We start from the raw sequence: 12,090 nt of genomic DNA, 5'->3' as shown, positions 1-12,090 counted from the left end.
CAAAATGAATTTGTTATTTATAAGGCTTCTAGTTGTAATTATCACAAAAGTTTTGTTGATTCTTTGAGGGAACCAGATTTCATATTTATATACCCCAATGCAATCTACAGAGATGAGCACAGTGGAGTGTCCTCCTTCATAGTCTAGGAGAGAAGTAAGATTTGCAGTTGCAGCACATTATCCTTACTTTTGCTGTATAAAACAGGTCTGAAGTATTGATTTCTATGCCACACAGCAGGAGATGCAAAGAAACCAAGATTTTGCTGATTTAAATATTATAGACAAATCCTAAATACTTATAATGAAGGATTATTACTTCAGTGGAAGAAACAGGCATACTAACATGAAAAAACACATTTTATTGCACTTAAGTTATAAGAAAATAAAATTTCTAAGTGAATCAAACCATAGACACAATCCCTTTAAAGGTTGTTTTCCTCCATCATGTCAGGTTGTTACATAACTAAAATTAACCAACTTGAATCTGATTGCTTTAAATCAGACTATAAATAAAACAAACAAAAAAAAATAAACAGAAGGAGGAAAAAAAGATCGCCTAGGATACAGTGTTAAACCACTTTCACAGTTCAGCTTGAGTTGTGGCTCTTGGAGAATGAGGCAAACCATTTGACTTTTTCATTCATTTTGTTTGTTTGCATGTGACGCCTTTACTACAAAAACTGAATAGTTTCTGCTTTGTCAGTTACTCAGAGCAATAAAACTGTAACAGTTGTTTTCCCAAATACTGTAAAACACTAAGACTGACCAGCGACTTTATTTTAATTTTGTGTTTTATATATTTTTAAAATATTTTGTCAGTTTTACGATGTACGTTCATCCATTCACCACAGCCCTCAAAAAGAAAAGTTTCTCCACAGAACAGGCAAGTAATAGCTCTGTTCCAAGGAATGTGTTTTAAATTTTGCCCAGATAAAAGAAAATAAGCTTTGCACACACTCTCAATTATTTACTTGCAGGCAAACTTCACTCTTTATTATCTGAAACTCTTCCATTCTCAGCCTCTTAGAGGCACAGATGGCTCAAGTTTCAGTGGCAAAAAGTCTTTTTTCCGTAACCAAACTAGAGCAAATTTGGAATTCAGTCTGGGACTAAAACGTCACAGCAGAAAAAAAATAAAAAAAAATAATTTGCTTTTTTCTTTCTTTCATTTAGCAGCATAAATAAGTTTGGCCACTGGGAGTACAGTACAGGGGTGGGACAACAATCCCATATTTGAAGACCTACTTCTAGCACCAGCATCAAGAATTAAATCCATCTCAGGACTCACAGAACCCAGGACAACTTGCCACCTTTGAGCAACATATGCATTGAAGAATGTATATGGAAGCAACAGTAAATAGATAAACAGAGGCTAATACTGTGATTGATTGACATTGGCAATGGTTGGCAAAAAAGAAAAAAAAAAAAAAGGTTTTCATGATAACTGTACAAAAACAATTCACAGTAATTTTTTTAAGCTTTTTCACTCCAGAAAAATGACTTTTTGTTGCAGATGCTCTCTAATTAGAAAGTCAACCAGTACTTGTTTTGATGTTATTGCAGTTCCTTTCTAGGTGTCTAGTTGTCAGTGGTAAAAGAACAGGCTAGCAGAATCTGTAATGATGTTTCAGCATTAACACTGCCCAGTGAGCACTGGAGAAGAAAATAAAGAAATAATTGCACCTGGTTTGATTTAGAAAGTCTCATTTTGTAAAGCTGCCCTCAGTCAAAAGTGAAGCCTTTTATGTGATGAGACAGCAGACGCCTCTCTTGTCAGTTATGGTTTGTCATCTCTTCTTCTTTTCCTTCTTAGTCTGTAGGTCTTTTCAATCTGTTGCCCCAAGCCAACATCCTGCACCACTGAGAACAAGGGATTTTTTTCTTTTTCTTTTCTTTTTTCTTTTTGCAGGGGGAAGGGCAGGGAGTATATCGTCTACACAATTGGACAAATTCATCTTTTCTGCTCTTCACTTCATGTCCACATCAAAGTCCAGCACCAGCAGCTTGGTTTCTTCAGTCCCATTTCGACTCCCAACTGCACACACCAGCTTTGTGTTTGAGGCTCTGATCCGCCACACGACTCCCCCACTCCCCCCACTCTCCAATGTGACTAGGTTTCGAATAAATTCACCCGTTTTCAAGTCCCATAGTTTTACAGTTCCATCATCTGAGCTGGTAATTACAAAGTTCTTGTTGAACTGTAAACAGGTCACAGCACTCTGATGCTTGTTGGGACCTAGACAAAAACCAAAAGAATTTAATTACTGGTTAGAAATAATGGCTATGGGTTAGTTACATTATAATTTGTAGACTTCTACTTTACAACATACAATAAATGCAACATTTGAAGTGATACATATTTAGAAACCTATGTCCTCAGTATTTTAGGATCAGCAGGGATATAAGAAAATCTGGTAGCAATTTGTAACTGAAACATTAACTTTCAAGAGGCCTGTCTTCCAAGACGCTTGGTTAGCTACCAGACAAATGTCTTATTTTCTGGCTGTGTGAACGACAGCATTCCTTGGTGAGGATGCAGATAGTGCAACTCCATACATTCTGCTGATGGACAAATGAGCACTAAGAGATCTATTACTCCACCACTATGAACCACCCAAAGCTGAATGGTCACTATTCCAAAACTCTGAGAAGAGACAAAACCAACGAGTAAAAAGCTGCAATGTTGCCTATCAGATGCCGCCCCCCCTCCCCCACCCCAGAAAAAAACGCTTTCTAAGGGCTATAACAAATAGAAAAAGTTAATCATGAGGCACTGCTGTACCTCATCTAATATTAGTGATTTTCACTTGTTTCTTTCTCTATTTTAGTAGGCACTATTATTCCTCTCCATTCCAGTTAAGCACGTGACTAAGAGGAGGCCAAATAAATTTTCTATCAAGGATGCTTTTGTTTTTTTCAATAAGGTAGCCCTTCAAAATTGGACTACAAATTCAAAATGCAATGGCCAATCAAAAAATATTAATAATGAGTATGTTGCTTCTATGATATAGCCAAGATCTTTCTTCTCACTGTTCTTAAAGGTTAAGTAGAGTCAATTGAACATGCAGGAAGTGATTAAACAATTTTATATTATATATTAAAAACACAGTTCAAAACATTTCCTCAAGAGTAGACTAGTTCTGTAAGTCAGGGTGAAAATATGCATAAACTTTTCTGAAGTAATCATTCCGTATGAGGTTGACTCTTTTTGTAATGCTAAAGCTCCATATTTCTGTTGAATAATGATCTCATTTTTAATGAACAAAACTAAACGTAACTAATACTTACCTTGCAATGTTTGTAAACACTGTCCTGTTTTGATATCCCAGATTTTAACTGTAGAATCTGCATTCCCAGAGACAAGAATATTGTCTTTGAGTTCCATTCCACTTGTTAACGACTGGTGCCCTGTTAACGTGTGAATGCAATTTCCTGTCTCCACATCCCAAACGCGAATTGATGTATCAAGAGATCCACTCACCACATGGATACCATCAAACTACAAAAGACACAGTTTATTAGAATAGAAGTACGGATGCTCTTCATATCAATTACTGACCTTAATCCTAGTAGGAAAGGGGGAAGAGGATGGGAAATGGGTAATGCCAGGAACAAAATGAGGTACTAAGGTAAAGTGGCAATGAGGATAAAGTGCATGCCAAGCCATTCTACAATGTATGTTCTCACACCTTTCTATCAGAAAGGTTCATCTTTATGCCAAGCTGCTTCAAACTAGATGCAGAAGCAACTTAAAATGAAAACAAAGCACCTAAAATGAACAATATATTAATTTTCAAATCATCTGGCCCCACCTAGCTATATATCATGGGTGACTGAGAGAATTGCTATTTGAGTTTTCCTTCCCACTAGGAAGCTAAGACTAATGACGTCAATAGCTTATGATAAACGGAGTGCTTATCAGCACTTAAGGCATGAAAAGGGCTAGAGATAACTTTCGTGATGTTCAAAAGTAAGTTCCATTAAGAACCGTGTGTAAAATAAAATTTCATTTATAAGAACCTAATGCTAATTAGGAAATGTGCCAAAAGATAATTGTATCTGGAATCAGAAGAGGTGGCATTCTGTTATCAAAAGCAAACTACATACCACCTCTTCTCCAGCTTCCCAGCTACACCGAAAGAACGAAACAACAATCTATCATTTCTATATAATAATGTGGCTACCTCTTTTCTCAATCAAATGGGGTTATTTAAATTAGAATATTATATTCATTAAGCTTCTGAGCATATCACAAACAGGTGCAGCCAATTTCCCTTCCTCCAAATTCATCACCTTTTCTAATTTAGCAAACATCTTGATCATATTGTCAATATTTCATGACATGGACAATATTCCTTCGACAAAGAAACAAATATCCTAAGAACAGAATTGACAGTACTAAGATTATGTACTAATTTGCTGAACATTAATGGGCAATAACTGATAAATAAACTATATAGGCTGTAGGAAATATTTTTACATTGAAAATGTTGCCTTTCTGGAAACAAAACAAGATTCATATTCTAAACTTCCTATTCATCTAGTCAATGATCTTAAAATATGGCAATGTTTTCAAGGATATGGGCTTGAAATGTAAACCAAAAAAAAAAAAAAAATCTGTTTAGTCAACTTTACTTCCTTATGACTACAAATCAGTGGGCCTGGGACAGTAGAGTGCTTTATGCAGAAAGGATCTATTTCCACTTTGAATGGGGATGGAATCACAATTACATGGTCCATCAACTTTCAGCTATCAAAGCAAAAGGTCAGCTTTGGGCCATATTAATCCTCTGCAAAGGAGTTTCTTAAAATCCAGGTTACTCTCCTATGAGACTATTTAACCATTAATTAATATAGCAAACCTTAGAGTCCCAAATTGTCAGGTTACAAGACAAATATTTGTATTTAGAGGAGAAATAGATCACAGAAAATTGAAAGCATCTAAATAATTTTGAAATTTACATTTTCTTCATGCCAATTTTAATGTATACAAAAACAGCAGAATAATCTGGTTAATCTTTTTTGGACTGTACTGGAGCAGCAATTTGACAGCGATTATCTGAGTAAAACAACCTTATGATTCATCAGGAGAGCATTTAAGGGAGAGATAAGAGATCTTACCTGTAATGAATAGACTCTATTAGTATGCCCCTGCAACGTGTGTAGACAGGTTTCAGTCTCTGGATCCCACACCTTTACCATAAAATCATATGCTCCACTAACAACCCTCCTGCCATCATATTGAACACAGCGGACTGCTGCAACATGACCCATCAAAACATGTAAACACTGGCCTGTCTCAATATCCCAAACCCTAAGAGTGGCATCTCGGGAACCGCTAACAACTCTGCAGAGGGAAAAACAGAAAAACAAAACAAAACAAAAAAACCCATGTTTAGAATTTTTAATAATATGAGAAAACATGATAGATTTAGTCAAGGTTTTTTAGCTTTCTTTTTCTTACACAGGAACAACTCTTGTCAAAAGAAATCCTATGTAAAACCTTGGTATATAAACATACAATAAGGGAATGGGAAGTTGGGAAGCCTAGAATGCCTCATGCTTGGTTCCCTGACCTGTGGACCTTAGTTCCAGCACCTCGAGGTTCTGTGGGACTGAGTTTGAAAACCACTGTACTGTATTTTTTTTTAAAAGCAGCAGTAGCTGCCTCTAAATATATACAATAAGATTTTGATTTTAGAAATAAAATGTTAATGTGGGCATGTGTATAAAATGTTAATGGGAGAACTCCAGGTGGTAGGAGTTTAAAGAATTTAAATTTTCTTCTTTATGTTCTTTGCCATTTTCCAAAATTTCAATTATGGATGCATATATTCCCTTGTGATTAGGTAAAAAATTCAATAAAGGTTATACAACAAAACAAGTCAGGATTTGGAATTTAAACAGCCGCAGATTTGTGTTTACACTATACATTCCAGTAAAAATTAACCAGTTTTAGACATGTCCTCAAACACAGGCTGCTTATGCTTTTAATGATTAGATTTATAAATATGCAATAGGCTATAAAAATATTGATATGGATCTTAAAAGATATGTACATCTTTAAAAACAATGGCTATCCCTTAAACATGTGGTTCAACATTAGCACTACACTCTCCTGAAAACCAGAGCAATATGCAAATACTGTAATCACTTTTGGATTACAAAACAAAGCTGAAAACTCAGGTATCCTTATGTCATTCTGAAGAGATAAAGAAATACCACAGTTTCCATATTGGAAAAATTAGAAAATTAAAGGGTTGAGATTTAAGTCAGAACACAATGGAACACAATGGAAACATATTACAAATCTGGTGTGAAATCTGCTTAATGTAATGGTTCTTAATATAAGAAGATGCTATAGACAGAATTAAAGGTAAAGACTGCCATTGATTCACTGTAAGGACCTTTCAGAGAGACCTTTTTTGACAAATGAGGCAGAAATCACACTTGTTTAACAGAGGTATGATGAAGATAATAGAAAGATAGGATTTTAATAGGAGGGCTTTACAGGAGGAGATAAAAGTAACAGTAAAGGCACTGAGAAGAAAAAGTCAAGCAATCCAGTTTGGCAGACACCATTTTGAAAACTGGATTGAGGATTTCTTCCTTAATTCGTTAGTCAACAGTAGGCTCACAAAGACTTAAGAACTGGGCAGTGACACTATCATAATTATAAAAGGACTGTATGTCAGCATATAAAATGTAAGATGACCAAGTTAGAAAGTTGTGACACTAGTTCAGAATGAGAGAACAAATTACTCACAGGCCTCAGCTTTTGCCTAGACTTAGAGATAGGGTGGGTGTAAGGTGGGTAGGTAATTTAAAAAGGCTCAGACGCTTGAAGCCTGAATTTGTCCCACTTGCAGAAATAAGAATATCAAAAAAAAGAGAGAGAAAAAATGATTTCTGCTTGAACATGATGAGTCATCAAAGATACAGAACAATAAAAAGGATTAGAGAGTAGAGAGCTTCAAAGAGGAAGCCGACAACACTAGCAAATGAAAAAGGAAACTTACAGACAATCCCCAATTTTAAGACAAAACGCTATGGCTTTCCTAGAATAGAACCATCTGAAGTCTAATAATTAAATGTAATTTAAGAGCTCATTGTCACTATTTCAGTAACTCTATACAGAAAGGGCCCAAATTCACAAATAATAGAGGAAGAAGTCCCAACCACGGTAAGATTTTCCCTTACCTTTTTTCATGAAGATGCATACAACGCACTGTGGAAGTATGCCCATATAAGGTGTGTATACATTCTCCAGTCTCTGCATTCCACACTTTGAGAGTCCGATCGGTAGATCCACTAATGATGATGTTGTCTCTCATTTGTGATGACCATACTCCACCTGTATGTCCCACTAATGTTCTTAGACACTGGAAAAACACTTAAGATGATTACTTTTGGGTAGAAAGGAAAAGTGATTTAAATAAAATTTAATAGCTCATTAAAATTTGGAGTAAAGTTATTTATTCAATTTGTTTGGCTCTTCAGAAAATATTATTTTACACATCCGTATAAAATGATCCCATCACTATTTATAGTTTTGTTTATTCAAAGCATTATAAATTTATATAAGCACAAGCAATTGAGGAACATGTAGAAAGCAAACATATTATATAAAATATGATGTAATAAAAAGGAAACATGATATGAAAGCAATTATGATAGCTCTGGTCTCTTTGATGAAAAAATACTGAAATTGCAACTGGGTTTCTTCCATGGGAATAGATTCAATGAAAGTATGCCAACGGTATTGGGTGTGGCTACATACCACATTTCATCTGAATCTGCCCCAGGGCAGTAGTTAGGAGCCAGTGAAGCTACTTCTAGACAAGTAAAGACAGACATTAAGGCCCTGAAATAAATCCCAAACTAATATTACACTATGGAAATATAAAGCTGCTTTAAAAAATTTTAACATCTGACTTGGCGTATTTATAAGATACTTGCCAAGAAGCACCATGGTAAAAGACATTTTAAAAGACATGGATTTTTTTTTTGTTTTCATACTCTCTTCTGTTATTTTTTAGGTGGCAATTACTTAATTCATGAAAATATTCTCTACTGGACAGATACAAATAAATATTTGCTAGAGAATCATTAAGGTATGATATGGTACACGGTCAGGCTGATTGCTTGGGCTACTTTTTTCTTCAAACTTACATTTAAATGCCTAGTCCACTCTCATCTCACAAGGGTTTGAGATAAGTATAAATTAACATGATTTATTAAGTTCTAAACTATAGGTAGGTTATCAACAAAGCAGTTCATAAGGAAAAATAAATATCCCTCAACCATACTTTTGAAAAACATTACAAAGTAATGAGGTATAACTTAGACAGTAAATAAAAGTGGGGAAAATTTGAGCCAAGAAAAATATAAAGCACCCTTGAAAATGTTAAAATATCTGTCACAAACTACGTAAATGAAAAAAAATTAATGAAACCTCTATCATGAGAAACATCATTAACCTCATGCCATTGATTTTCATAAATATGGGGGAAAAAGCTAAGTTGCGAGCTCTGATATTTGCTATCCCAATAATTGAGAATCAAGAATGAATTCTGATTTTCTTTTTTCCAGTTGCTACTTGCAATGCTATACACAAAATTGTGACTTTGTGAAGTGTAGGAAGAGTAAACTTACTTTGCCCGTGACTGCTGACCAAACTTTTAGAGTGTTGTCATCAGAACCACTAACTATTCGGTTACCACAAAACTGTAAGCATGTGATCACATGATCATCATGTCCTTTCAGCACCTATAAGATAGATGTACAGATTAGAAATATGTTAATTAAATTATGTTCTTTAAAACACTGGTGAAGAGAAAAATGAAGGCACAAACAGGAACGGTAATTTGTAGTCTATCTCTAGAATTATAATTTATATAAAATATAAAGCATTATTTTTCCTGGCTGACGAATTCAGAATTAAACATTTTATTGTTTCCATAGTCTATTATTTATATTCAAAACATCAACTATTAAAGTTTTACTGCATCAAGACCTCATGAAGATGGTTCGAACACCAATGTATTTGACAATAATCTATTTTATCTGTTCAAACCAGAAGAATATGCCTCTAATTTTTACAACTTTGACACACAAGAACAAAATACGCATCTATTAACTACAAAGAGTAACAATTATTAGCATTCTCAAAACAAAAAAAAATCTATAACATATACATATTAGTATCACAATGTCTCCCCAAACTGTTTTTTTCCAGTTGTAAAAATATGCTCAATAATTTAAAGTGTTCTTAACATTCTTTATATATTTGAAACGTTTTAATACAGAAAACCAGAATTATGCTTCAATTTATAAAAATAAGACACACGAAAGCCACCAACACCAAAACACAGACACTCCTCAAAAAATCATGTTTGGACTATGTGATCAGAGAAGGCAGCAAATTCTCAGGTAGAATGTGTATGACACAGTACAATTCAACAGGATATTGAGAGATTTTCATTTAAGTAAGATAAAAAGATACTCAATTTAACTTATCTTTTGTTCAAGCACAATTAGTTGTCAGATTAATTAGCAATAAAAGAATACTGTCAGTAATACTTTCAGTTATTTTAAAATATATGGTTTTCTTTCCACAGAAGAGGTGTCAAATTATACAGTTTGCCAAGAAGTGAAATAGTACACTAGGTACTAACACTGATTAATGGTTTCTGTTACACTGTGCAGAGTTCAGTTACCTTAGGAGATTTGAGTTCTCCTCGCCTCCAGTTAGTATCAATTCTGTGCTGTCTGATGTATGCACTTTTCCATGGACTGTGTATGAAACCTGGTTTTATTACTTTTCTTCTCTTGATGTGCAACGGTTCATCAATCCCTGAAGTGTTACAGGTCAAGAGTAAATTGCCTTCACCAACAATAACAATTATACATTTTATAAAGTATTCCATCTTTCTCTCTGCTAAAAACCACTGAAATGTAAGACACTGTCCAATTTCTAATACTGTTATCACAGTATATAGCAATAATGTAAAGTTTGCACTTTATATGGCATATTTTTGTATTCACTATTTCATTTCTCAAAATGATTCTAAAAGATGCTGGCGAAGATGTGAGGAAATTGGAATGCTTGTGCAAATGGTGCAGCTGCTGTGGAAAATAGTCTGGTGGTTCCCCAAAACAAACACAGAATTAACATATGATCTAGCAATTCCGTTTCTGGATATATAAGCAAAACAATTAAAGGCAGAGCCTTAAACAGTTATCTGTACACCTATGTTCATAGCAGGATGACTCATAATAACTAAAAGGAGCAAGCAATCCAAGGGCCCATGGACAGATGGATAAACAAAATGTAGCATTAGATACATATACACAATGGAATAAAGGAAATTCTGACACATGCTATGACATGGATGAACCTTGAAGACATTACACTAAGTGAAATAAGCTGATTACAAAAGGAAAAATATTGTATGATTTCACTTATATGAGGTAGCTAGAGTAGTCAAACTCATAGAGACAGAAAGTAAAAGGGTGGTTGCCAGAGGCTGTGGAGAGGAATAATGGGGAGTTATAACAGGGGGCATGGAGTTTCATGTGAGGAAGATGAAGTTCTGAACACAGATGATAGTGATAGTTGCAGAACAACGTGAATGTACTTAATGCCACTGAAATGTACATATAAAAATGGTTAAATTGATAAACTACATATATGTTATCACAATTTTTAAAAGATCATTAAAAAAATGATTATATGGGAGAAGGGAAGGCAGAGATTAATCCCACTTTATGTATACAGATACTTAAGAAGGAAGATTTCACTGATTAATCCAAGTCCTACAGAGGTGAAAAGCAGGATGAGAAACCAAGTACCCTGGATCTTTACCTCAAACCTTTATTAACTGGACTAACCATCAATGCTTCCCACTTGACTATAACCACCATGAAGGGAATGATCACCTATAGAGTACCTGCATCATGCTCTATGATTCTTTCTAAAAAAAATTTGCTTCTGAGGCACATAATACTTTTATATTTTTTCAAAAATATTTTTCTGGATGTCTGCTGGGGAAAACAACAATAAAAACAACAAAACAGCTCTCCCAATACAAAGGATAACTATTCCTCTACTAAGGAAAAAAACAGGTTTCAAGAACATAAGCTCCATGACAGAAAGAGAACTTCAGTTCACTGCTATATCCCCCACCTTGAAGAAATGTCTGGCTCATAGGAGGTGTTCAATAAACATTTATGAAAAGAATTAATTAATACTAAATATTTGGATATTTAATTGGAAATGTAATTTTGGGGTTTCCTTTAAATCATCCACATCTTGACTTTTTCATTGTTTATTAATTCTACTAGTGATAGGAAGCAAATCAGATATATTTGCTATTAGTTATATTGCTTGTTAAAGGGGTTAGCTGTAAGATTTGGCTCATTTCAATGTGCAGAATAATCTGTGGATTTTATTATAAGTAGGTGAATATTATTTTTATTTTTTCTACTTGTTTTCAGAATCACTCTGCTTTTCAAAGTATAAACATATTCTCTGTGCAATTTTGAACCTTACCCTCTTCTTTGCATTTCTCTCTCCAGAGAAGGTTGTCTTCAGCCAAAATTCTCCAATAGCGACATGTCTGAGCCGCTTGTAGCAGGTCTTTGGGTTCCAGGAATGAAAGCACATAGAGTGCCAACTAAGAAAAAAATGCATAGTATAATACCCATATTTAAATAAATATATATATTATATAAGTTAATTATTCTCCACAGGATGAGATACTTGATAAATATAATTCTGCACTCTGATTTTTAAAATTATGAAAGGCAGTAACTTCAGTCCTAACAAATATATACCAGATAAAAAACACACACACACCTTATGGTTTTTATGAACTTCACTCTACTCTTTACCTCTTCAGGGACTACTGATTAAAGCTCTCTGTCTCTGCTCTTGCCTTGCTCTGTGAGCCTCAACTTAATAATTCTTTTTTAAAAAAATGTTATTAGTTGTTTAACTTTGTTCTCTATCCTACTACAAAATAAATTCACTGAAGATAGGACCTAAATGCTTGCCTGACAGACAAGAAATAATTTTTATATATTCTG

At 34.3% G+C, this 12,090-nt stretch overlaps 1 protein-coding gene across 4 annotated transcripts in view; it reads right to left on the bottom strand.

Moving 5' to 3' along the window:
* Positions 1–339: 339 nt before the first annotated feature.
* The window catches only part of FBXW7 (F-box and WD repeat domain containing 7, E3 ubiquitin protein ligase), a 222,428-nt gene continuing 210,677 nt past the window's right edge, over positions 340–12,090 (bottom strand). For all 4 annotated transcript variants that reach the window (XM_011973227.1, XM_011973228.1, XM_011973231.1 and 1 more), the window contains 7 exons: positions 11,555–11,678; positions 9,720–9,856; positions 8,656–8,769; positions 7,201–7,382; positions 5,122–5,347; positions 3,289–3,499; positions 340–2,236 (listed from right to left, as the gene is read on the bottom strand). In XM_011973227.1, coding sequence (XP_011828617.1) covers positions 1,968–2,236; positions 3,289–3,499; positions 5,122–5,347; positions 7,201–7,382; positions 8,656–8,769; positions 9,720–9,856; positions 11,555–11,678 — 1,263 coding nt within the window. In that variant the 3' untranslated portion in view covers positions 340–1,967. The remainder of the gene's footprint in view (positions 2,237–3,288; positions 3,500–5,121; positions 5,348–7,200; positions 7,383–8,655; positions 8,770–9,719; positions 9,857–11,554; positions 11,679–12,090) is intronic.

Source organism: Mandrillus leucophaeus, unplaced genomic scaffold (assembly GCF_000951045.1).
Source record: "Mandrillus leucophaeus isolate KB7577 unplaced genomic scaffold, Mleu.le_1.0 Scaffold136, whole genome shotgun sequence".
Classification (NCBI taxonomy): domain Eukaryota; kingdom Metazoa; phylum Chordata; class Mammalia; order Primates; family Cercopithecidae; genus Mandrillus; species Mandrillus leucophaeus.
Note: the sequence above shows the minus strand (reverse complement) of the source record. Positions and strands in the feature narration are given on the sequence as shown.